General features: G+C 44.3%; 2 protein-coding genes across 3 annotated transcripts; both read right to left on the bottom strand.

The window, feature by feature from the left end:
• Nucleotides 1–3,811: 3,811 nt before the first annotated feature.
• LOC129821948 (synaptosomal-associated protein 25-like) lies at nt 3,812–16,781 on the bottom strand. The gene is made up of 8 exons (XM_055879720.1): nt 16,545–16,781; nt 9,195–9,378; nt 8,680–8,721; nt 8,394–8,442; nt 7,401–7,512; nt 6,946–7,083; nt 5,890–6,034; nt 3,812–5,794 (listed from the first exon to the last, which is right to left on the bottom strand). Exons 2-8 carry the CDS (start codon nt 9,276–9,278, stop codon nt 5,729–5,731), a joined length of 636 nt encoding a protein of 211 aa, XP_055735695.1. The 5' UTR covers nt 9,279–9,378; nt 16,545–16,781; the 3' UTR covers nt 3,812–5,728.
• Nucleotides 16,782–17,157: 376 nt separating this feature from the next.
• LOC129821947 (calpain small subunit 1-like) lies at nt 17,158–23,411 on the bottom strand. 2 transcript variants are annotated; one of them, XM_055879718.1, is made up of 11 exons: nt 21,959–23,411; nt 21,376–21,461; nt 21,067–21,103; nt 20,771–20,863; nt 19,579–19,636; nt 19,100–19,164; nt 18,925–18,993; nt 18,574–18,652; nt 17,878–17,994; nt 17,712–17,770; nt 17,158–17,564 (listed from the first exon to the last, which is right to left on the bottom strand). In XM_055879718.1, the coding sequence occupies exons 2-11, from the start codon at nt 21,420–21,422 to the stop codon at nt 17,538–17,540; spliced, it is 651 nt and encodes a 216-aa protein (XP_055735693.1). In that variant the 5' UTR covers nt 21,423–21,461; nt 21,959–23,411; the 3' UTR covers nt 17,158–17,537. The 2 variants fall into 2 exon arrangements, with proteins under 2 accessions (XP_055735693.1, XP_055735694.1); XM_055879719.1 differs by lacking the exon at nt 21,959–23,411 and adding an exon at nt 21,798–21,898.
• Between the last annotated feature and the right edge of the window lie 3,627 nt (nt 23,412–27,038).

The following is a 27,038-nucleotide window of genomic DNA, read 5'->3' as shown; positions in this document are numbered from 1 at the left end:
ATTCTTATTGCTGGATCTGTTTTCCCTATCAGCCACTGCACGTGCTTCTTCAACTATTTTAAAATATATTTAGAGGCCTGCGAGCTAGGGTTTCTTTTTTATTAAGGGGAGCCCTATACTAAAAACAGTTATAAAATGCAAGTTTTTATTTATTTTTTATTGTATTTAATCTTTATTTAACTAGGCAAGTCAGTTAAGAACAAATTCTTATTTACAATGACGGCCTACCAAAAGGCCTCCTGCAGATGCGGGGCTGAGATAAACAATTTTTTATTAAATAAACATTTTGGACAAAACACTCATCATGACAAGAGAGACACATCAACACTACATAAAGAGAGACCTACAGTAAGACAACAACATAGCATAGTAGCAATACAACATGACAACAGCATAGTAGCAATACAACATGACAACAACATGGTAGCAACACAACATGGCAGCAGCACAAAACATGGTACGAACATTATTGGACAAAGACAACAGCACAAAGGGCAAGAAGGTAGACAACAATAAATCACGCGAAGCAGCCACAACTGTCAGTAAGAGTGTCTATGATTGATTCTTTGAATGAAGAGATTGAGATAAAACTATCCAGTTTGAATGTTTTTTGCAGCTCGTTCCGGTCACTAGCTGCAGCGAACTGAAAAGAGGAGCGACCCAGGGATGTGTGTGCTTTGGGGACCTTTAACAGAATGTGACTGGTAGAACGGGTGTTGTATGTGGAGAATGAGGGCTGCAGTAGATATCACAGATAGGGGGGAGTGAGGCCTGAGAGGGTTTTATAAATAAGCATCAACCAGTGGGTCTTGCGACGGGCATACAGAGATGACCAGTTTACAGAGGAGTATAGAGTGCAGTGATGTGTCCTATAAGGAGCATTGGTGGCAAATCTAATGGCCTAATGATAAAGAACATTTAGCCGCTAGAGAGCATCCTATCTATTAATTACGTCTCCATAATCTAGCATGGGTAGGATGGTCATCTGAATCAGAGTTAGTTTGGTAACCAAGTCTAGATTTAACCTTAGCCTGCAGCTTTGATATGTGCTGAGAGAATGACACTGTACAGTCTAGCCATACTCCAAAGTACTTGTATGAGGTGACTACCTCAAGCTCTAAACCCTCAGAGGTAGTAATAACACCTGTGGGGAGAGGGGCATTCTTCTTACCGAATCACATGACCTTTGTTCAGAACAAGGTTAAGGGTAGAGAAAGCTTGTTGGACACTGAGAAGGCTTTGTTGTAGATCATTTAACCCAAAACCCAGGGGGCAGCAAAGTATAAGACTGTGTCATCTGCATATAAATGGATGAGAGAGCTTCCTACTACCTAAGCAATGTTGTTGATGTAAATTGAGAAGATTGTGGGGCCTAGGATCAAGCTTTGGGGTACTCCCTTGGTGACAGGCAGTGCCTGAGACAACAGATGTTCTGATTTTATACACTGCACTCTTAGAGAGAGGTAGTTAGAAAACCATGCCAAAGACCTCTCAGAGACACCAATACTCCTTACCCAGCCCACAAGAATGTAATGGTCTACCGTATCAAAAGCTTTTTGCCAAGTCAATAAAAAAAGCAGCACACCATTGCTTAGAATCAAGGGCAATTGTGACATCTTTTAGGACCTATAAGGTTGCAGTGACACATCCATAGCCTGAGCGGAAACCAGATTGCATTCCAGAGAGAATACTATAAACATCAAGAAAGCCAGTCAGTTGATTATTGACAAGTTTTACCAACACTTGATAAACAGGGCCAAATAGAAGTTGGTCTATAACAGTTAGGATCAGCTTGATCTCCCCTTTAAAATGATTCTGCAAGACACCAGTACCCCAAATTATAGCCCAGATTGCAATGCCTACAAGTTCAAGTCCTTTTTAGGATTGGCCTAAATTAAACATAGAATTATTATAGTGACAGGCTAAAGAACTTTGGATAATTTTGAATACACATGGATTTCAATAAACAAATGGATAAGACTGTTCTATTCTCTTTGATTTAGTTCATATTGCAGCTCAGACAAATGACTGAATTGATGGCATACTGACTGACTGACAAAACTGAAAGAAGGATGAATTAAATGTTCAAATATGTTGGAATGACGAGTTGCACCTATCATGCATGCTCTGCACTTTATTTGGCTAGTAGGCAAAAAGGCCTACATTAGGGTATTATGACAATGGTTGCATGCCTCCAGAAGGGCATCTTCTGAAGCTGAGGGGTGCTTTTCCGAAGGCGCATGGTGCTGTGGTGCTGCATGGAGATCACAATCTCTTCAACTGGGCAGCAGTGTCGCGATGGAGGGAATAGCTTATACTGAGACTACCTAAGACCACTGCAACAGAGTTATTGTAAAGTGTGGGAATAAGCTTATGCCAGACTTAGCCTACATGTAACTTCTCACTTGTTCATTTCAAAGTCCATATGTTCATGACCCGATATAAATAAATCATGTTATTCCACAGAATATGCTTTGGCAAGATGTTGTGATGAAATATTCTATAAAAAACATTTTTTGAGTGGAAAAGACTCCAGTGGTCATATATAACTCATAGATTCACCAAACATCTAATATTAATCTATGTTTCATTATTCCTGGTAGATACCAGTGGTGGAAAAAGTACCAAATTGTCATACTTGAGTAAAAGTAAAGATACCTGAATAGAAAATGACTCAAGTAAAAGTGAAAGTCACCCAGTAACATACTACTTGAGTAAAAGTCTAAAAGTATTTGGTTTGAAATACATTTACTTTTGACACTTAAGTGTAATTGCAAAAATTTACTTATGTATCAAAAGTAAAATAAGACATTTCAAATTCCTTATATTAAGCAAACCAAATGGCACACTTGTTCGTGTTTTATATTTACGGATAGCCAGGGGCACACTCCAAACCTCAGACATCGTTCAAAAACAGAGCATTTGTGTTAAGTGAGTCCGCCAGATCAGAAGCAGTAGAGGTGACCAGGGATGTTCTCTTGATAAGTGTAACGAGTACTTTTGGGTGTCAGGGAATGTATGGAGTAAAAAGTACATAATTTTCTTTAGGAATGTAGTGAAGTAAAAGTTCTCAAAAATATAAATAATAAAGTGAAGTACAGATACCACACAAAACTACTTAAGTAGTACCTTAAAGTATTTTTACTTAAGTACTTTACACCACTGGTATGTATTACTGATTATGATTGCAGACAGAGCCCAGAGAGTGGAATGGTGCAATATTGAATTAGTCATATTTTGATAAGGTGCATGCATGGGGATGTCCACGTCACCCAGAGATATGTCCATGCTGTAGAGATGCACCTAGCGGACTGAAACTTCACTGTTGTAGGCATATTTCAACTAGTGCTATCTAGACTTGCACTGGCAAACAAACCATTACATTAGCTACCTAAATGTGAAGTAAATTTAACTGAGGAGTAATAGAAAATGGAGACTTAAATTGAAAACGTGCAGGATACCCCTCTCCGGTTTCCTTGACTTCCGTTTTTTTTATACTGTGTTGTGCTTGTTCGGGTAAGACTCCTCACAGGACGTTTGCTGTTGGTGAAATGAAACTGCCAAAACTCTGAAAGGTATTATTGTATGTCAGAATTGCAACACAAGATTTGTTCAAGCTTAAAATGTTAGTCCGTAATCGTAACATGGTGCTTTGTATGTGCACAGATTAAATTTTGTTTCACGCATGGCTTTTCTTACGATCCTAACAATTTACGTATGGATTTTCTTACGATTGTAACGATACGTGCAGTACCAGTCAAAAGTTTGGACACACCTACTCATTCAAGGGTTTTTCTTTATTTTTACTATTTTCTACATTGTAGAATAAATCAAAACTATGAAATAACACATACGGAATCATGTAGTAACCAAAAAAGTGTTAAACAAATCAAAATATATTTTTGACTCTTCAAAGTAGCCATCCTTTGCCTTGATGACAGCTTTGCGCACTCTTGGCATTCTGTCAACCAAGTTCATGAGGTAGTCACCTGGAATGCATTTCAATGAATAAGTGTGCCTTGCTAAAAGTCAATTTGTGGAATTTCTTTCCTTCTTAATGCGTTTGAGCCAATCAGTTGTGTTGTGCCAAGGTAGGGGTGATATACAGAAGATAGCCCTATTTGGCAAAAGACCAAGTCCATATTATGGCAAGGAAGGCTCAAATAAGCAAAGAGAAACAACAGTCCATCATTGCTTTAATTAAGACATGAAGGTCAGTCAATACAGAAAACTTTGAAAGTTTCTTCAAGTGCGGTTGCAAAAACCATCAAGCGTTATGACGAAACTGGCTCTCACGAGGACCGCCACAGGTAAGGAAGACCCAGAGTTACCTCTGCTGCAGAGAATAAGTTCTTTAGAGTCACAAGCCTCAGAAATTGCAGCCCAAATAAATTCTTCACAGAGTTCAAGTAACAGACACATATCAACATCAACTGTTCAGAGGAGACTGAGTGAATCAGGCATTCATGGTCGAATTGCTGCAAAGAAACCACTACTAAAGGACACCAATAAGAATAAGAGACTTGCTTGGGCCAAGAAACACGAGCAATGGACATTAGACTGGTGGAAATCTGTCCTTTGGTCTGATGAGTACAAATATGAGATTTTTGGTTCCAACCGCTGTGTCTTTGTGAGACGCGGAGTAGGTGAGTGGATCTCTACATGTGTGTTTCCCACCGTGAAGCAAGGAGGTGTGATGGTGTGGGGGTGCTTTGCTGGTGACACTGTAGGTGATTTATTTAGAATTCTAGGCACACTTAACCAGCATGGCTACCACAGTATTCTGCAGTTATACGCCATCTCATCTGGTTTGCGCTTAGTGGGACTATCATTTGTTTTTCAACAGGACCGAACACACCTCCAGGCTGTGTAAGGGCTATTTCACCAAGAAGGAGAGTGATGGAGTGCTACATCAGATGACCTAGCCTCCACAATCACCTAACCTCAACCCAATTGAGATGGTTTGGGATGAGTTGGACCGAGTGAAGGAAAAGCAGCCAACAAGTGCTCAGCATATGTGGGAACTCCTTCAAGACTGTTGGAAACGCATTTTCCTCATGAAACTGGTTAAGAGAATGCCAAGAGTGTGCAAAGCTGTCATCACGGCAAAGGGTGGCTACTTTGAAGATTCTCTGGTTACTACATGATTCCATGTGTTATTTCATAGTTTTGATGTCTTCACTATTATTCTACAATGTAGTAAATAGTAAAAATAAAGAAAAGCCCTTGAATGAGTAGGTGTGTCCAAACTTTTCACTGGTACTGTACGTTCAATCTTATGGCAGGTATCTGGCTCCATAGAGGACGGGCATCAAAAGAGGACCCGAGGGAGGATAGTGAAAGAGCGAAGGGGATGTGTATCTAGTTTCTAGAAAATAATCTAGCCAACAGATGGCAGCAGTGTGGTACAGGCTTGGTATCTGGGTAGTCTCTGTAGCGTCAGTCTCTGTAGCGTTCCACTTCTTGTACTCTTTTTTTGTCATGTGACATATGACATGGAGTACAAAGAGTGGAATGTAATAGCTGAACAGAGACTGGCAAACAGGCTAGGGTTAATGTAGAGCCAGGTATGAAAAATGATGTGTACCCTGCTGCTCAGGCTTTAGGATAAGGCATACACGATCATTTGGCAGATTTTCTATGTGGGTGAACGGTCACTGAACGCATATTGGCACAGAACGACAGGGAGTAGATCAGATCACACAGCAGAGACGGACAATCTTCCTCTTTATCTCTTCATTAGATTGTTAGCTTTCTGATTGGCAGCATCGATGCGGGATACATTGAGAATGGCCTGTAAAAACAACACATTAGATTCATGTTCAACACAGAATTGGTAATCTATTGTTATTGAATAAATAGCTGTATTGCAGGTACTATAGGACTGACCTTGCCCTGAATGCGGTCAATCTGGACATTCTGTGTGTCGATCTCATTGCCCATGTCCAGTGCCATGCTCTTCAGGTTGCCTATAATGCTGCCTACATGTCCCAGATTCTCCTCCATCTCATCTTCGCGTGCATCATTTGTCACCCTGACAGTAAGACAAGACAGAAATACAGATAAAGAGAAAACACACCGGCAGAATGTAGAATTTGCAGATGTCAGTTTGTACATTTAACAAAAGTTTCAGTACATCATTGTTTTTGGAAGGCGTGTTTTCCCTGCATCCAGGGAGGGGCATAGGTTTGTATAAATGTCCTCTGTTTGGCCAGGTGCTCCTACCGCACATGACAGGTGACTGGTTCTATATGTCAATGTGTTATAGACAAGAGTAAATATCCCCCGGCTGCCACACACAGCCTCTGTTAGGTACACAGTCTTTGGTGCTATAAATGAGCAAGTATGTGCAATGGCCAAATTCATCAGAAAATACTTGTAAACCAACAAATATGTGCAGGCTGCATCAGAGACTACAAGGTTCTTTCTGGATCAAGAAAAGGCTTAGGTGGTTGTTGTGTTGGAAGGGATCTTTGTGTTTTAAAGCCAATTTCTAGCAATTTGACACATTTTTCCATCGACCTGAGAGAAATGTTGCAGTTTCAAAGATCATTTCCTGCAATTCTATACACTCTGCTATGAAGCTGAGTGAACATTTAGCAGTTTTAAGCTAATTTTTGTGTTCTTATGCTCAAACATTACAATGAAATCTAAACTCCTGAATTCATCATTTTTGTCTATTAAAATTAATTAAATATTTTTTATTTATTTTTTTTATGATTTTTTTTTACACTGTTTGGAATTAGCGGCCCGAGACTTTTCAATGGAGAATAAAAAAAAAATGATTAGCCCATATCCATAATGTTGTGATATAGGCCTACTGTATGTGTGTACAACAATAATAAGCTGTCGTTCTCTTAGGAATAGTGAGGGCATGTGCACGTCTTTGAGTATTGGGATTTGTTGCCTTGCTATTGGGGTTGTCATGCCATTGACCATTATTACTTGCTTATGTAGCCTCCGCTCATGATCATCTGCTCTCTCTCATCCACCACGCGTGAGGACGGCTGGCCGGACACCACCCCATCCTGGTTGTTCCCCCACACCTTCTTATAGGCCCCGCTCTCCTCAAAGTCCTTCAGCCTATGCAGAGGCACAGACAGGACAGAGCACGTCACACAGCCATACACACAAATCTTCATATCACAGTACATTGTGTTAACTCAAGAGTACAACAAAGGGTCACCTGCATGAAATAAACAAAACTCCTGATCTTAGCCCTGACATGTTGAAGAAGGAAGTAAGAGACAAGCCAAGCAAGAAGAAGTCTTATGCGCAGCAACTGGCAAACAAACTGTAAAGACCGGCACACAGACATGCACATTAATACTTGAGGAAGGAACCATGTTTTCCCCATCTGCTCCTGACACTCATGACCCCTCCCACCTGCCAACACCTACTTATCACAGGAGCACAGACCGCAGCATTTGCCCAGGTCTGTGAGGTTCTTTTCAGCCTCCTTCATATCCGAGTTGATCTGGTCCAGGCCCTCCTCAATCCGCTCCAGTTGCTCTGGACAACGCAAAACGTGAGGGCAGGGTAGGAATGGGAGAGGTGGAGGAAAGTGGGGAGAATGAGGGAGAACGTAATATAACACAAAACTGTTCTATCACCAAAGCCCCCAACTGACAAAGGAAAGCCAGCGGTCAAGCAAAATGCAACTGCGCAAATATGGTATGTGCAAACCCCAAAACTGAGAACAGGACACAAATGATTTAATAAATGGTACACACAAGTCCATAAAATGCCTGGTATTGTGTGAGTAGAAGATGTGCTGTTTGTAAAATATAAATGTTTTGGGACATGACCATCATTTTCTTGTAGTTAACTTTGCTGCAGACTTCTAGTCACCCAATCTCATAATGGGACAAAACAAAAACAGACACAAGATTAATCATGGACTGGAGCAGAGGCCGGATGGATGGACAGACAGACTGTCTGGTTGCCGGTTGGCCTGACGGGCCCTCAGGTGACACACAGATGACAGGTGTCCTCAGAGCAGGGCAGACCTACTTGATGCGGGGCCAGATGCACAGGCCACAACACTTGGCCATGTCAGTGAGGTTTTTCTCAGCCTCTTTCATATCCTTGTTGATTTGATCCATCCCCTCATCGATGCGGTCCAGTTGCTCTGCCCATATGGGGCAGGTGGGGAGCATGAGTAGGGTGGATAGGAGAGACACAGGAGGGAACACACACATACAGTACATACACACAAAAGCAGACACACACATAGCCTACACACATCTAGTATACTGACAGAAACATGAGCACCCACTTATGGATATACATACAAGAACAAGGATCATCTAAGGTTTCTGTTGTAAGATTGACATTGATGTGTCCACATCTTCCAATGGGAGAAAATTATTATATAACGTCCATTTCATTACCTCCTTGTTCGTCCAGCATGACCAGGGCCCGGATTCCTGAATCTTTGCTCTGTTGAGATCAGAAATGGCATTAGATTAGATTCACCATAATGTAGCTATAATGTTCATGATTTTTGCATTGAATAAAATGAAGACTCTTCAGTTAAAGGACTGAATGAAGTTCATTATCGGTAGGCTGCCAAAAGAAATCAACTAGAGATACTATGATTATAATGACGATGATGTGTCATTATTAGGGCTTGGTCAACAGAGACATAGTGAGTGGCAGGTGCAGAGTCTCCCATACCTCCTCTACTAGCTGCATCATACGACGGGTACTCTCCAGGGACTGGATGAGGAAGGTCAGAGAGAGAGGACACAATTAGAGGATTTAGTTACCTTAGATACTAAAAACGTAAACAGACTCATTTCAGTGGTCTGTGTGCCAAGAATATGTTTGTACAGAATGCTGGGGCCTTTCTCCAGGGAACTTCCTGATGCTGAAGTAATTGGACTGGGAATTGGATGTGATGTGCAGTAAGTAACCTTTACCCAAGGGGAAAACCCTCTGGGAGAGTGGCTTAGGGTGATGTCACTGTGTAATCTCTCAATAATGCAACTCTGAAAACAATGCCCGGGTATGGCAGGTAACCTTATCTATAGCTCCTGGCATGATTTACCCTTTATCGTGGGGGCCAATGGTCAACAGCCAACGGCTATGGGGAAATTGTGTATAGATCTTAAAAAGTGCAACTGAACCTTCTGTTGTTGATATTTCAAATTTAAAGAAGTTAGTGCTCTTGAGATGACATGTGACATTACCTCATCTGTCACCTGGTTGGCCCTCCCCTGCAGCTCCTCCTGCTCTGTCCTCACGGGCGTGTCGGCAGCCATCTTGCCTGACATCTGCAGAAGCCGCGGAAGGACAGGACAGTCTGTCTGGTTTGCTCAGGAGCCTCTTTCCCAAGAAGCAAGGCTAGTGCATCAAGTGGCTTTGACACCAGTCCTGGTAAAGACATTGAAAACAGTGCAACAGTGCAGAGCTCTTTATGGGCAGTTTTTGTACAGAGTACAGTAATTAGAAAATCTAGGCAGTATCACCCAGAAAATGTCCCCTCTAATTACCCATTGCTCTTTGAGTGAGCTTGAGGACATGGAACAATACTATTAAGGACACATGGGATTAGTCATGATTTCAACATGATCTGTTGGTTCAACTCTGTGGCTACACAGCCTTTCTCTCGGGCGCCATTGGAGCCCCATAGTTCTGAAAACCTGAATATTTGCACCTGGCATGTCAGTTTGATGACTGAATTTTCTACCCTGCTTGTTTTCTCCTCACCCCTCTCCATCCCCACTCGACTCTGTGCCTCTACTGCCTATCCTTTCAGATCATATTCCATTCATTGCTTAACATAATTGGTGCCTATTTCACAAAATCTCTCTTGTTCCTCAGACTCTTACACCTACAGTACATGCATCTCACCTACACTGTAAGAGCTGTCGCTTTCCTCATCCTCGGATGAGGTGAGGAGAGAAGGATCTTCAGACCAATATGCGGAGTCAGGGAAATATGCCATCTTTATTTATTAATAACGAAAACTGATGGCAATACGAAACAAAACAAACACTTTCAAAATTTACAAAATAACAAAACGACGTAGACGCAACCTGAACATAAACTTACATAGACAAACGTAAACTCACGAACAGGAACGGACATCGAAACATACGAACAGCCAAACAGCTCCAAAAGTGAATACATCGAACACAAACGAAGACATCACAGGAGACAATCACCCACAAACAAACAGTGAGAATGCCCTACCTAAATATGACTCTTGATTAGAGGAAAATGCAAACCACCTGCCTCTAATCAAGAGCCATACCAGGCAAACCGAAACCAACATAGAAACAGATAACATAGACTGCCCACCCAAAACACATGCCCTGACCATAAACACATAAAAACTAACATAAATAGGTCAGGACTGTTACAGTACCCCCCCCCCCAAGGTGCGAACGCCGGGCGCACCAGCACAAAGTCCAGGGGAGGGTCCGGGTGGGCAGTTGACCACGGTGGTGGTTCCGGTTCAGGACGCTGTCCCCGCACCACCATAGTCACTCCCCTCTTCTTTCTACCCCTTCCACTGACCACCCAAACATTACCTTCCCCTAAATAAACAGCTAGCACCGGAACAAGGGGCAGCACCGGGACAAGGGGTAGCACCGGGACAAGGGGCAGCACAAAAACAAGGGGCAGCACCAGGATAAGGACCATCACCGGAATAAGGGGCAGCACCGGGACAAGGGGCAGCACCGGGACAAGGGGCAGCACCGGGACAAGGGGCAGCACCGGGACAAGGGGCAGCACCGGGACAAGAGGCAGCACCGGGACAAGGGGCAGCACCGGGACAAGGGGCAGCACCGGGACAAGGGGCAGCACCGGGACAAGGGGCAGCACCGGGACAAGGGGCAGCACCGGGACAAGGGGCAGCACCGGGACAAGCGGCAACACCGGGACAAGGGGCAGATCCCGGCTGAAGGACTCTGGCAGGTCCTGTTTGGACGGCTCTGGCAGGTCCATGCAGGCTGACGGCTCTCGACGCTCATGGCAGGCTGACGGCTCTCGACGCTCATGGCAGACTGACGGCTCTCTACGCTCATGGCAGGCTGACGGCTCTCGACGCTCATGGCAGGCTGACGGCTCTCGACGCTCATGGCAGGCTGACGGCTCTCGACGCTCATGGCTCTCTGACGGCTCTGGCTGCTCATGGCTCTCTGACGGCTCTGGCTGCTCATGGCTCTCTGACGGCTCTGGCTGCTCATGGCTCGCTGGCGGCTCTGGCAGATCCTGTCTGGTTGGCGGCTCTGGCAGATCCTGTCTGGTTGGCGGCTCTGGCAGATCCTGTCTGGTTTGCGGCTCTGGCAGATCCTGTCTGGTTGGCGGCTCTGGCAGATCCTGTCTGGTTGGCGGCTCTGGCAGATCCTGTCTGGCGGGCGGCTCTAGCGGCTCCTGTCTGGCTGACGGCTCTAGCGGCTCCTGTCTGGCGGATGGCTCTGTAGGCTCATGGCAGACGGGCGGCTTTGCAGGCTCATGGCAGACGGGCGGCTTTGCAGGCTCCTGGCAGACGGATGGCTCAGATGGCGCTGGGGAGACGGATGGCTCAGATGGCGCTGGGGAGACGGATGGCTCAGATGGCGCTGGGGAGACGGATGGCTCAGATGGCGCTGGGGAGACGGATGGCTCAGATGGCGCTGGGGAGACGGATGGCTCTGGCCGGATACGGCGCACTGTAGACCTGGTGCGTGGTGCCGGAACTGGAGGCACCGGGCTAATGATAAGCACCTTCCTACTAGTGCGTGGAGCAGGGACAGGGCACACTGAACTCTCAAAGCGTACTCTATACCTGGTGCGTGGTACCGGCACTGGTGGCACCTGGCTGAGGGCACGCACCTCAGGACTAGTACGGGGAGAAGTGACAGTGTGTACAGGACTTAGGAGACGCACAGGTGGCTTAGTGCGTGGGGCCGGAACTGGAGGCACTGAACTGGATACACGCACTATAGGGAGAGTGCGTGGAGGAGGAACAGGGCTCTGGAAATGCACTGGTAGCCTAGTGCGTAGTGTAGGCACTGTAGGTACTAGGCTGGGGCGGGGAGGTGGCGCCGGAAATACCGGACCGTGCAGGCGTACTGGCTCTCTTGAGCATTGAGCCTGCCCAACCTTACCTGGTTGAATGCTCCCGGTCGCCCGCCCAGTACGGGGAGGTGGAATAACCCGCACCGGGCTGTGTAGGCGAACCGGGGAAACCATGCGTAAGGCAGGTGCCATGTATGCCGGCCCGAGGAGACGCACTGGAGACCAGACGCGTTGAGCCGGCCTCATGACACCTGGCTCAATGCCCAATCTAGCCCTACCAGTGCGGGGAGGTGGAATAACCCGCACCGGGCTATGCACACGTACAGGAGACACCGTGCGCTCTACTGCGTAACACGGTGTCTGCCCGTACTCCCGCTCTCCACGGTTAGCCTGGGAAGTGGGCGCAGGTCTCCTACCTGCCCTTGGCCCACTACCCTTTAGCCCCCCCCCCCAAGAAATTTTTGGGAGTTACTCACGGGCTTTTCGGGCTTCCGTGCAAGACGTGTCCCCTCATAATTCCGGTTTCGAGCTTGATTCTCCGGCTTCCATCCACGTCTCCTAGCTGCCTCCTTAAACCACCGCTCCTGGGCTGTGGCTGCCTCACTCTTCTCACGAGAGCAGCGATGTTCTCCAGTTTGCGCCCAGGGTCCTCTACCATCCAAAATCTCCTCCCAAGTCCAGAAATTCCTGTTGCTCCGTCGAGCATTCCCATACCGCTTGGTCACTGTATTTTGGTGGGTGATTCTGTAAGAGCTGTCGCTTTCCTCATCCTCGGATGAGGTGAGGAGAGAAGGATCTTCAGACCAATATGCGGAGTCAGGGAAATATGCCATCTTTATTTATTAATAACGAAAACTGATGGCAATACGAAACAAAACAAACACTTTCAAAATTTACAAAATAACAAAACGACGTAGACGCAACCTGAACATAAACTTACATAGACAAACGTAAACTCACGAACAGGAACGGACATCGAAACATACGAACAGCCAAACAGCTCCAAAAGTGAATACATCGAACACAAACGAAGACATCACAGGAGACAATCACCCACAAACAAACAGTGAGAATGCCCTACCTAAATATGACTCTTGATTAGAGGAAAATGCAAACCACCTGCCTCTAATCAAGAGCCATACCAGGCAAACCGAAACCAACATAGAAACAGATAACATAGACTGCCCACCCAAAACACATGCCCTGACCATAAACACATAAAAACTAACATAAATAGGTCAGGACTGTTACATACACTCCTTCCATTCTGTTGTGAGGGGGTCGAGGTGACAGTGCACCATGCAGCAGCATCCTTATAACTACCATTAATCACCACCTGCCTCACCCAGGCAACATGCTGAGAGACAAGAGGAGAGGGAGAGAAAGAAATGGAGAGAGAAAAAGAGGGAGAGAGGTGGGGGAGGGAGGAAGACAGAAAGAAAGAAAAGAGACAACCAGAACTTACAACAGTATGTTTTGTCTGGGAATGAAGGGCTGCAAAGATTGTAACAAGTACTGTATATATGATGACGGTTAGAAGTTGTTGTGTAAGGATGGGTGCACCTCAGCCACGCTCAAGGTTCTAAACGATATCATAACCGCCATCGATAAAAGACAATACTGTGCAGCCGCCTTCATCGACCTGGCCAAGGCTTTCGACTCAGTCAATCACCGCATTCTTATCGGCAGACTCAACAGCCTTGGTTTCTCAAATGACTGCCTCGCCTGGTTCACCAACTACTTCTCAGATAGAGTTCAGTGTGTCAAATCGGAGGGTCTGTTGTCCGGACATCTGGCAGTCTCTATGGGGGTGCCACAGGGTTCAATTCTCGGGCCGACTCTTTTCTCTGTATACATCAATGATGTCGCTCTTGCTGCTGGTGATTCTCTGATCCACCTCTACGCAGACAACACCATCATGTATACTTCTGGTCCCTCTTTGGATACTGTGTTAACAAACCTCCAGACGAGCTTCAATGCCGTACAACACTTCTTCCGTGGCCTCTAACTGCTCTTAAATGCAAGTAAAACTAAATGCATGCTCTTCAACCGATCGCTGCCTGCACCCACCCGCCCGTCTAGCATCACTACTCTGGACGGCTTTGACTTAGAATATGTGAACACCTACAAATACCTAGGTGTCTGGTTAGACTGTAAACTCTCCTTCCAGACTCACATTAAGCATCTCTAATCCAACATTAAATATAGAATCGGCTTCCTATTTCGCAACAAAGCATCCTTCACTCATGCTGCCAAACATACCCTCGTAAAACTGACTATCCTACCGATCCTTGACTTCGGCGATGTCATTTACAAAATAGCCTCCAACACTCTACTCAGCAAATTTGATGTAGTCTATCACAGTGCCATTCGTTTTGTCACCAAAGCCCCATATACTACCCACCACTGCAACCTGTATGCTCTCGTTGGCTGGCCCTCGCTTCATATTCGTCGCCAAACCCACTGGCTCCAGGTCATCTATAAGTCTTTGCTGGGTAAAGCCCCGCCTTATCTCAGCTCACTGCTCACCATAGCAGCACCCACCCATACCATGCGCGCCAGCAGGTATATTTCACTGGTTATCCCCAAAGCCAACTCCTCATTTGGCCGCCTTTCCTTCCAGTTCTCTGCTGCCAATGACTGGAACGAATTGCACAAATCACTGAAGCTGGAGTCTTATATCTCCCTCACTAACTTTAAGCATCAGCTGTAAGAGCAGTTTATTGCACCTCTACACAGCCCAACTGTAAATAGCCCATCCAACTACCTCATCCCCATATTGTTACTTATTTCTTTGCTCCTTTGTACCCCAGTATCTCTACTTGCACATTCATCCTCTGCACATCTATCACTCCAGTGTTTAATTGTAATTATTTCGCCACTATGGTCCATTTATTGCCTTACCTCCCTAATCTTACTACATTTGCACACACTGTATATACTGTAGATGTTTCTATTGTGTTATTGACTGTACATTTGTTTATCCCATGTGTAACTGTGTTGTTTGTGTCGCACTGCTTTGCTTTATCTTGGTAGTTCTCAACTGAACTACCTGGTTAAATAAAGGTGAAATAAAAAAATAGAAGGATGCCCACATGAAAAAATGGTTTCCTGTGGAGTCACACCTGGAATGAGACTTTGAGAACTTTGAACCAGAGCTGTTTTATCTCAGTGCAGTTTCCTGTCTCCTGCCCTTGATTCAATGACCACTGTATCTGCTGTACCAGATAGACAGATGAGTGAGACAGACAATACATCTCAACCAAAGGCTTCCTGTTGCTCTCCCACTGACCCACCTACGCATCACATCGTTGATGGTCATGACAGCCATTTTGATAACTCATGAGGGAGACATATAACAGGGTTGCCCATCTTTCAGGCACAGAACTTACTCTATTAAAAAAAGCTGTGAATTATTGTGTGCGACACGTGCCTGATTTCGTATGCTTAAATAGAAGAACAGAATGAATATAAAAGAAAGTCACAGTCCCAATTAACACAGTTTTATGACAAGCAGAGGTAGTTAGTTAGGGTGTTCTCATAACACGTTTGAGGGATGACTTAAACAGAAGGATTGAAATGAGACAAGCGTGCTGATTCATAGCTTAGCCATGGGAAAAATGGCACCTTTTTGGCGTGTTTTTGATACCTTTTAAAAGGCTGATTAAGTGGTGGTGTAGGGTGTAATATTATCTTCTATGTGTGCACAGTTGCTTGATGAAGTGCAAGTTGTCATGACTCCCACCAACCCACCTGTAACCTACACTAAAGGAGACCCCTGGCCATGCTCTATAAACTGAGTGACCACTATGGATGAATAGCCTATGCACATTACATAATCAATGCCTAACCTATCTGAAGGGACATATCTGAATATTTGATTTCCCTCACATTCAATAGAATTTGTGAAAGTATCATACAGTGTCTGATTCTGAACACAACGTGTGTGTTTGTTTGACAACATGTGTGTTTGCCAACACGCTCGGCGCGATATATTCGTCTAACGTTAACCTGCTGTAAATGTCAACCTGCATGGCCCTGAAAAGGACAGAGATGAGTGTCCACGGCATTACGTGGTTTCTGACATCGCAGATCATGGCTACCCACTGAAGAAGACCCCCACCACAGTAATTACCACTGATGAGTAAATACCATTCATTCTACACCCCTACAAGAAGAATAATCTACCCCCTACACTAAAACACTAATAAGACAATATGATGTTATAAAAAACATGTTTTCAAGAAGAGCATTGATAACCTCATCAAGGACTGGGCAGCTACAAGGAATGGGACGATTCCGCACATTGTGTTTCATGAGACCTATTATTGCAATGTATATAACTTTCACAAACTTATCAAACAGTGGATTTAGCCGGTCTTTGTTGTAACTCTTTTAGGCCGTAAATAAATAGATAAACAGTGTTGATGCGATGGGTCAAGCTTAGCCTCCACATAGCCTCTATTATAATATAAAAAGCACCTACGTCTATAAAGTTATAAAAACTGTTAAATCGCCTCTAAACTTACCTTTAACTTACTGTATATGAGTGGTCGTGTTTGCCTCGACTTTGCCCAACAATCAACTTGAACATCCGTCACCTGTTTGTTCATTGATCTACCCGGTCCCTCAGCATCATCTCGAAGGTTTTTGTTCCTGCCTTCCAGGTCCGCTCTGCCCCCAGGTAAGTCCGATGACACGCCCCGATTACCACCCGCTCACCCAATTGGTGGCTCTATCTTCGACGTTACATCCCAGCGAGTGGTCTCTCGTTTTATTGTCTCTAATCGTTCCTTCCCGATCACGCCCCTTTGAACAGCCGCTCTCTCGTTGCTCTGGAAACGGCCCGGGTACCTGCACGTCATCAGCCGCTGTTCTGTGTGCTTCTGCTTTTGCTCATGCAGTGTGTAAATAAAATGAGCAGGCTGCAAAGATTCGGCTATTATTCGGCAGAGGTGGAAGTTAAGAGTGATGAATAACTGAATAACAATCAACATTATTATTGACTTGGTTTTTAAAAGTCATTCAAAAAACTACAATAAAACAAAAATATTAAAGTTATTTACAAACATATGAGAGAACATTTCTTTAATGACCAAACGCAGAACATTTAGAAATTGTTATAAATGAGATAGCTGCAAGTAATAGGTCATATTGCCCCTTTATTGAGCACTAGAATGTATATATTACATTACATAGCAGTATGGAATGTTTGACCAAGTGTGTTGCTGGAAAAAAGGAAAACACAAAACTTTAAAATATTTGGAATATAGAAAAGTAGTTGAGTTTGGCCTATTGGACAGAAAGTGGATGTGTGCTTCCTGGTGTTGCTGCAATGCTGCCATCTAGTGATGAATTGAATGAACATTCATGACTAAATGACGTATGAACGTCTGTAAACAATAATAACAATGGTAATATGAAATAAAAATCTTAAGAGAGAGAGAGAGAGAGAGAGAGAGAGAGAGAGAGAGATAAACGAAGAGATTAATGTAGGATTTTTGTAGGCTTTCCTTGATGTTTTAAGAGTACATGGTCAACTGAAGCCACTGCGGAGAAAGCAGAACACAATAAGATGTGTGGTTATTATTTAGGACTAATTTCAGTTCCTTTCTCCAGTCATTAATCTTAAAAATAGTCCCTAACCCTAAACACAACGTTTAAATGCAAAGAGCAAATAGTGAAAATGAATTTACCTCCTGGATGTTGACTTTGATGATTCCATCATCATCTTTGTCCAGAGTCTTGAAAGCTCCTGGAAATGCACAAAACACTATTACTGAAGGGCAATGAAAAGGAAAAAGTCTGAAATCAAGAACATAATCGGACTGAGCAGGAGAGCATTGAGGATCAGTCACTTACGACACATAGCGTCCAGTCTGACCAGGCACCCAATGTAGTTGTCAAAGTCCATGTTGCCCTGTTCATCACTGTACCTGCGGACCATCAACTGGAAGAGCTGGTCGTTGAGAGGGAAGCCTAAACATGGACATAACAGGAGAGAGACACCAATGAGACCAAACACATACACTGCGCAAACGGGCTCTAACCAGAATATAAAGAGGAGTGGGAGGCCCCCATGCACAACTGAGCAAGAGGACAAGTACCTTCGAGTGTCTAGTTTGAGAAACAGACACCTCAGAAGTTCTCAACTGGCAGCTTCATTAAATAGTCCCCACAAAACACCAGTCTCAACGTCAACAGTGAAGAGGCGACTCTGGGATGCTGGCCTTCTAGGCAGAGTTTCTCTGTCCAGTGTCTGTGTTATTTTGCTTATCTTAATCCTATATTTTTATTGGCCAGTCTGAGATATGGCTTTTTCTTTGCAACTCTGCCTAGAAGGCCAGCATCCCGGAGTCGCCTCTCTTTTCTTTCAAAAACAAGGACATTTCTAAGTGACCCCAAACTTTTGAACGGTAGTGTATATGCAGGAACAAGCTAGCTTTCATCAGTTATCATGGCTGTTCATTGTCACTGTTATGACACTGTTATAAAGGCCTTATGATGACAAAGAAATATGCATTTCCATGTTCCGGTTCTCATGATCTCTGAGCTCACCTGCAGCTTTGAAGGTAGCGGGAAGCTCTTGTGAGGAGATGAGCCCTGAGCGGTCTGTGTCATTTGATATGTAGATGCACTGAATCAGAACGGAAATAAGTTTACACAAGAGGTCAAAGTTCACAGCACCTTTTATTAAGAGTATATTAACATTACATTTATAAAACAACATTCTTACATTAACGGCGTAAGAGGACTGTTGGAAGTTGTAGGTTGTTTTATATGAATTTCTTGCAAAGACATGTAAATCATTTCTAGCTCAAGGCAAACGTTTCACAGAAATGTCCATCATTTCACACAATTGTTCATACAGTGCCGATTGTCAAAATGTAACAAGAGGACTGAACTCACCTGCCATTTCTTGATGTTGTTCCATAAAAACTTGAACTCATGGAAACCTAGCTTTCCTGAGCTGTCGCTCTGTGTGCTCGTGGTTAAGGTAAAACTTAATATCAACTACTCTGATAATATAGTATAGTGTAGTGTAGTCCTCCATCCTAATACAGACACTGATGTGGAAGGATACGTCCATGACAGCCACCATGCTCCTGCATGACTCGATGCTAAAGCCATCAGTCTTCAGGTCAGTACCTGAAATGAACACAGACAGACCACTCCTTCAATACAACACAGAAAACCATTCCATGGAACCAGTCTTGTGCTTAGACAAACTCCATTATGCGTGCAGCAGGTGTCTAGATATGAGTAAAGTGTGTGTGTGTATGTGTGTGTGTATGTGTGTGTGTGTGTGTGTGTGTGTGTGTGTGTGTGTGTGTGTGTGTGTGTGTGTGTGTGTGTGTGTGTGTGTGTGTGTGTGTGTGTGTGTGTGTGTGTGTGTGTGTGTGTGTGTGTGTTTGTACAGAGAGTACATACATACAAAAAGGCATGCATAGACATGCTTTTGAACATAAGGTACATGCACACATAAATATAAATTCTATAAGAATGCAATGACAATGACAAATATAGACACAAGCATGGTGTTTGTGTAAGAATAGGACTCACGTTTTCCAATGATCCTGTTGAGGATGTTCATCAGTTCATTGGGGCTCACCTCCATGTCCTATAATACACAGATAGATACACAAGTAAATCCTCATACGCTGTAAATGCCTACATGTATTTGGGTCACAACTCAGCTCACAAAAGGATAAGGACACTGAGACTACTTTAATGAACTGATGTTTTAGGAGTACAATCATGGGCCAAATACATAGCTCTCTCTGTATTTGTGCGTGACATATTAGAACCAGAATTATGATAACAACTTCAAAACTTTAAGCAGTTACATTTGCAACAGGTATATCTTTAGGTGTCACTCCACATATCGTGTTCCCTCCACTTATGAGTAAGGCCTTAATGAGGCCGTCCAGTCATCAGTTTAAAGTCAACCACTGCCAGACGAGTGCCCAGAAGAACATGTAATACATGTATCCACTCCCAACAACAGTATATGATTCACACAGCCTCCACCCCCACCCACACAAAACTAACCAGGCAGGAGTCAGACAATGGTAGGTATAGAGAGAGAGGAGGAACCAGTCTCTCTTCTTGCTGTCTGTGGAATAAACCAGGGCTTTGGCTTGTCAACAACCACACCCTCAGCTTCTTACTCCACCACTGCCTGATCCAATAGAAGTCATATGAGCATACAGTTGCTGTTGAGAAGGGGAACATCTGTGGAGCCCTGGGCTACTACACATGGCCAGAACCAAAGGGGGCGGAATCAACGATTTAAACCAACAGAAAGTCTTTAATGTACTCTACTAAAAGGCTCCTATTGGTTGGCAGCAGCGAATGACAGACAGCACATTAGAAGCGTCATTTCCAACATCTTTGGGTGGCTGGATGAACCACATTCTGAGGTCTGGCTCCAGATGAAGCAGGGTGAATAAGTGGAAGGGAGGGGTTTGGAATGCAAACTAGGCTTAACTTGGATACAAGAGGCGACAACAGGGCTTCACTTATTGTACCAGTGTACAATCAGCCCAAAAATTAAATACCATCCATGCCATGGATAGTTGGCTGCACCAACTTCAGAAGATAATATACCACAAACAAATCTGTAACTTAATTAACACTGGTCGTTGGTCTGCTCTCTATTACAATGAACCACTAAAGGTTGGATAATGGAGGGGAATAGGATAAGATATGATAGTAGTAGAAGTGCATAAGTTGACAAACAATAACTACTTACATCCCCAGCGAGTTGCTGGAACACCTTGCGGAACTGTGTCTCCTCGTCATTCTCTTTCGGCTTAGCGTAGGCCAGAGGTCTGCGTGGTGGGGGCTAGGACACAAACACAGACCAGGTTCTGTTAACACTAACACTCACAGCCCTCTTCACTGCGGTCTGGCATGCAGGACAGCAACAGTTGTGGCTCATTTGCTCAAAAGAGTAGTGTTTACTTCTAAAACTTTCCAATCCACAGTGTTCATAAGACTACGACAGTGTTCTGAGATGTTATAAAGGTTGTTAAAGGGTTAACTCACAGGCTCTGAGGGCACAAATTGACCGGGGTCAACATTGCTGTTGGAGAAAACCAGCAGGACCATTGTCTATTACTGTACATATAATAACTACTGAGTGTGCAACATCATGAATGAATTAAGTCAGTAACCTGACAGGGTGTGTGTGTGTGTGTGTGTGTGTGTGTGTGTGTGTGTGTGTGTGTGTGTGTGTGTGTGTGTGTGTGTGTGTGTGTGTGTGTGTGTGTGTGTGTGTGTGTGTGTGTGTGTATGTGTGTGTGTGTGGGTGGGTGTGTGTGTGTGTGTGTGTGTGTCAAAAGGAACTGGGCCTACCTCACAACATCCAGGATGCCACCAATTAGTTTTTTGGCCAGAAACATCTTGAAGAGGAACTACAGGTGAAAATCTACAAAAGGAGCCTAGAGATTAAAAAAAAGAATAAGAGTTTGATCATTCAACATCTGATGAAAATCTATTTGTCCACCTTAAACAAAAAGGCAACAACAGAGAGAAAGCAAGATATATACATTTTGTCCACCTGTAATAAAATATATATACATTTTGTCCACCTGTAATAAAATATATATACAATTTGTCCACCTGTAATAAAATATATATACAATTTGTCCACCTGTAATAAAATATATATACAATTTGTCCACCTGTAATAAAATATATATACAATTTGTCCACCTGTAATAAAATATATATACAATTTGTCCACCTGTAATAAAATATATATACAATTTGTCCACCTGTAATAAATGTGTTATTGGTGGGGCTCACTCAGAAAACTGCAACCTCGCCTGTATTGGTAAGCAGCACAAATAGTAACCTCTGCAGCAGATTTTAAAAGTGACGAAGAAGGCAAAACAAACGTGAAACAGTCAGATTAATTTGTTAAGGAAATACTTACAGCGACCAATGCGTTGCTGAAGTCGACAAAGACTGGTGTGCTGACACTCCTACCAGGTACAAAAACCAGCTTTACAAGTTATTTTACAACGCATCAGAGATGTTCGTGTTCTACCTCGGTGATCAGCGCTTCACACCCCTGCCTAGGGAGCACCTAGAGAAAGACAGGTTGTCAATGACTCTGGGTCCTATAATCTGTAATGCTATGATCAGAACGACTGGCATTTCCCTAATAATTATATTACGGATGATGAGACTTTTTAAAAATCTTTTAATTACACATTTACTACACTTTTATTATGCATGATTCACACTGATTTAACATAATGAGGTAATGAGGGTACATCGGCCTTGTGGTGTAATGTTAATGTTGAGCAGTGACGTAAGGAGGCAAGGAGGTCACGAGGTGAAGGCGGAAGCCTATAGGGATGTTTTAGCAAGCTGTGTGTTCAATAAAAGCCTTTTATAACTTAATGTTAAACAGTATAAACGCACAGAAGTAGTCCGTGTCTTCATAAAGTAACCTACACGACAGTCCTAATGTTCAGTGATTTTCTGATCCTGTTTAACAAAAAAAAAATAATAATTTCATGCGCTAATAAATGTTAGTTAGAACGGCATTTTTTCATTTGGAATATAGACCTATTTGCCTAACCTACAAAGGGCATGGAATGTTGATGTCTGAAACTAATGAAAACGTTCGAAAAATAAGAAGCTATACTGCGTGAATTTGTCCGATAAGAACGTTCATTGTCGTTCGCCAGTTAAAATATTTTCTCCCGTTTTGTGTCCACGGAAGACCGCTACATGGTGACGTCAGGCCAAGGACGCAACCAGGAGGGTAGTCACTAGTTACCAAATCCACAAAGTCATAAATATGGCTAAACCCCGCCTATTTCTACAATTTATCTTAATCTGATTTGAAACCTAACCTTAGCCTTAACCACACTGCTAACATTATGCCTAACCCTAATCTTACATTAAGACAAAACATACATATTTATTTTCATACATTTTTACAATATGGCTAATTTTGACTTTGTGTCTGTGGTAACTAGTGACAACCAAGCAGGAGCGCTTGGTACAAGTGGCGAGCGCCTCTCCTCGCATTTGCCGGGCTAGAAGCAGCATCCAGCCTGGACGCATTGAGCCAGCTCTACGTTCCAGATCTCCAGTGCGCCTCCAGAGTCCAGTACGTCCTGTTCCTGCTCCTCGCACTCGCCCTGAGGTGCGTGTCCTCAGCCGGGTACCACCAGTGCCGGCACCACGCATCAGGCCTCCAGTGCGCTTCCACAGTCCAGTACGGCCTGTGCCTCTTCCCCGCACTCACTCTGAGGTGCGTGTCCTCAGCCCGGTACCACCAGTTCCGGCACCACGCATCAGGCTTCCAGTGCGCTTCCATAGTCCAGAGCTTCCGGCGACAGTACCCAGTCCAGAGCTTCCGGCGACAGTACCCAGTCCAGAGGAGCTTCCGGCGACAGTACCCAGTCCAGAGCTTCCGGCGACAGTACCCAGTCCAGAGCTTCCGGCGACAGTACCCAGTCCAGAGCTTCCAGCGACAGTACCCAGTCCAGAGCTTCCGGCGGCGTTTCACAGTCCGGAACCTCCAACGACGTTTCACAGTCCGGAACCTCCTACGACGGGCCACAGTTCAGAACCTCCAACGACGGGCCACAGTCCGGAACCTCCTACGACGGGCCACAGTCCGGAGCCTCCAGCGATCTCCAGTCCGGAGCCTCCAGCGGCGATCTCCAGTCCGGAGCCTCCAGCGGCGATCCCCAGTCCGGAGCCTCCAGCGACGATCCCCAGTCCGGAGCCTCCAACGACGATCCCCAGTCCGGAGCCTCCAACGACGATCCCCAGTCCGGTGCCTCCAGCGACGATCCCCAGTCCGGAGCCTCCAGCGACGATCCCCAGTCCGGGGTCTCCAGCGAGGGTCCCCGGTCCTGGGCCTCTGGCGATGATCCGCGGTCCAGAGCCTCCAGCGATGATCCACGGTCCGGATCTACAAAGGTGGAGGGATCAGTGTAAAGAGGGGGGGCGGCGTCCAGAACCAGAGCCGCCACCGAGGGTAGATGCCCACCCGGACCCTCCCCTATAAGTTCAGGTTTGCGGTCGGGAGTCCGCACCTTTGGGGGGGGGGGGGTCACGCCCTGACCTTAGTTATCTATGTTTTCTTTATTATTTTGGTTAGGTCAGGGTGTGACGAGGGTGGGTATGCTTGCTTTGTATTGTCTTTGTATTGTCTTTGTAGGGTTTTTGTATGTCTAGGGGTTTTGGTAAGTCTAGGTATATGCATGTCTATGGTGGCCTGAATTGGTTCCCAATCAGAGGCAGCTGTGTATCGTTGTCTCTGATTGGGGATCATATTTAGGTAGCCATTTTCCCTTTTGGTTTTGTGGGTTCTTGATCTATGTTTAGTTGCCTGTCTGCACTTTCCATATTAGCTTCACGGTTCGTTTTGTTATTTTGTTCAGTGCTCGTTTTGTTCAGTGTTCGTTCTTTAAATAAAGAAGAATGTACTCTTACCACGCTGCGCCTTGGTCTCCATCTTTTGACGGCCATGACAGTGCAAAACATGGATGATGTGGTTTCAAAGCCTAACACAATGAAACGGACAGCGCATTCTAAGGTGAGGATTCATTCAAAACACTCATATGCATATTAGAGCTTATGCATATGCCTAGGCTTATGAGCCCAAGCCCAACAAAAAAAACAGAATAAAAATTATTATTGTCGTTGTACAATACATAGCCTACCACATATTACGCATGGCAGAAAAACGTTAACGTTATTTTATAATTGAACTTTTATTTAACTAGGCGAGACAGTTAAGAACATGTTCTTATTTACAATGACGGCCTACCAAAAGGCAAAATGCCTCCTGCTGGGATAGGGGCTGGGATTAAAAATACATTAAATAGAAATATAGGATAATACACACATCACGACATGGGAGACAACACAACACTACATAAAGAGAGCCCTAAGATGACAACATAGCATAGCAGCAACACATGACAACACAGCATGGTAGCAACACAACATGGTAGAAGCACAACATGGTAGCAGCACAAAACAGGGTACAAACATTGTTGGGCACAGACAACAGCACAAAGGGCAAGAAGGTAGAAAAAACAATACATCACGCAAAGCAGCCACAACTGTCAGTAAGAGTGTCCATGATTGAGTCTTTGAATGAAGAGATTGAGATAAAACTATCCAGTTTGAGTGTTTGTTGCAGCTCGTTCCAGTCGCTAGCTGCAGCAAACTGAATGGGGAACGGAAGGGGGATACCTAGTCAGTTGTGCAACTGAAATGTGTCTTCCACATTAAGACATGTGACCCAGGGATGTGTGTGCTTTGGGGACCTTTTACAGAATGTGTCTTGCAGAACGGGTGTTGTATGTGGAGGATGAGGGCTGCAGTAGAAATCTCAGATAGGGGGGAGTGAGGCCTGAGAGGGTTTTATAAATAAGCATCAACCAGTGGGTCTTGCGACGGGTATATAGAGATGACCAGTTTACAGAAGAGTATAGAGTGCAGTGATGTGTCCTATAAGGAGCATTGGTGGCAAATCTGATGACCGAATGGTAAAGAACATCTAGCCGCTCGAGAGCACCCTTACCTGCCAATCTATAAATTACGTCTCCGTAATCTAGCATTTGTAGGATGGTCATCTGAATCAGGGTTCGTTTGGCAGCTGGGGTGAAAGAGGAGCGATTACGATAGAGGAAACCAAGTCTAGATTTAACTTTAGCCTGCAGCTTTGATATGTGCTGAGAGAAGGACAGTGTACCGTCTAGCCATACTTCTAAGTACTTGTATGAGGTGACTACCTTAAGCTCTAAACCCTCAGAGGTAGTAATCACACCTGTGGGGAGAGGGGCATTCTTCTTACCAAACTACATTACCTTTGTTTTGGAAGTGTTCAGAACAAGGTTAAAGGCAGAGAAAGCTTGTTGGACACGAAGAAAGCTTTGTGGTAGAGCGTTTAACACAAAATCCGGGGAGGGGCCAGTTGAGTATAAGACTATATCATCTGCATATAAATGGAGGAGAGAGCTTCCTACTGCCTGAGCTATGTTGTTGATGTAAATTGAGAAGGGCGTGGGGCCTATGATCGAGCCTTGGGGTACTCCCTTGGTGACAGGCAGTGCCTGGCACAGCAGATGTTCTGACTTTATACACTGCACTCTTAGAGAGAGCTAGTTAGCAAACCAGGCCAAAGACCTCTCAGACATCAATAGTCCTGAGCCGGCCCACAAGAATGGAATGGTCTACCACAGGTATTCCCAAACTGGGGTACGCGCAATGCTGTCGGGGGTACGCCAAATAAAAATGTGATTCACACACAAAAGTATGTGGACACCTGCTCAACGAACATCTCATTCCAAAATCATGGGCATTGTCATGTCTTTGGCATCATTAAAGGTGAAGACTGTTATTTAATCAAATCAATTCTCTGTAATTATTACTACGTGATTAGACTAATCATGTAAATTTAATTAACTAGGAAGTCGGGGCACCACGGGAAATCTTCAGATTACAAAGTTATACTTTTCCGAATATAACTCTTCAGATATTTTAGTATCTGATCAATTCGTCTTCCATTAATGAATTATTCTTTCCCTCACTTCAGTCTCATCTGAATGTCGTAAATTGTTGGTTATTTGCACAAACCCAGCCTTAACTATAAATAATCCATACACCAAGTGGCTTAATCCTTTAAGTACTAACTAACTAAATAATCACAGAAATGCATAAACAAACAAACAGTAAATATTAGTTACTATCAAGGATAGGGAAGATTCCCTAGTGGGCTAAGCCGATATGATGGCTTGGTGGACAATGGGAAGAAGGTGTGGACTGAGAAAGAAGCGGGATCACTACACACAGTTGATAATTATATTAATTGAAATGCTAGTCCTTTGCACATGAACGCTCACTCATTCGGGAATAATTGCAATCAACATATATTTATGCCCATGTGTCGTTGTGATCTTTTCTGTTGGAATTCGGTCCGTCTGCTGGAGAGTTCATCCGAGTCTCTCTCTCTCTTTCTGTTTCCCTGAAGATCA

The sequence above is a fragment of the Salvelinus fontinalis genome, chromosome 24, assembly GCF_029448725.1.
Source record: "Salvelinus fontinalis isolate EN_2023a chromosome 24, ASM2944872v1, whole genome shotgun sequence".
Taxonomy (NCBI): domain Eukaryota; kingdom Metazoa; phylum Chordata; class Actinopteri; order Salmoniformes; family Salmonidae; genus Salvelinus; species Salvelinus fontinalis.
The sequence above is the reverse complement of the archived record's forward strand: the minus strand, read 5'-3'. Positions and strand labels throughout refer to the sequence as shown.

Excerpts from the sequence above, each read along its gene's own strand:
- LOC129821948 (XM_055879720.1), bottom strand. The coding sequence starts at position 9,278 with ATGTCAGGCAAGATGGCTGCCGACACGCCCGTGAGGACAGAGCAGGAG. Across the intron at positions 7,513-8,393 it reads CATGCTGGACGAACAAGGAG|AGCAACTGGAGCGGATTGAG; the intron begins GTAATGAAATGG and ends TGCGTTGTCCAG. Across the intron at positions 7,084-7,400 it reads GGTCTGTGCTCCTGTGATAA|GCTGAAGGACTTTGAGGAGA; the intron begins GTAGGTGTTGGC and ends GCCTCTGCATAG.
- LOC129821947 (XM_055879718.1), bottom strand. The coding sequence starts at position 21,422 with ATGTTTCTGGCCAAAAAACTAATTGGTGGCATCCTGGATGTTGTGAG. Across the intron at positions 21,104-21,375 it reads GGCATCCTGGATGTTGTGAG|CAATGTTGACCCCGGTCAAT; the intron begins GTAGGCCCAGTT and ends TTTCTCCAACAG. Across the intron at positions 18,994-19,099 it reads GCATGGTGGCTGTCATGGAC|AGCGACAGCTCAGGAAAGCT; the intron begins GTATCCTTCCAC and ends ACGAGCACACAG.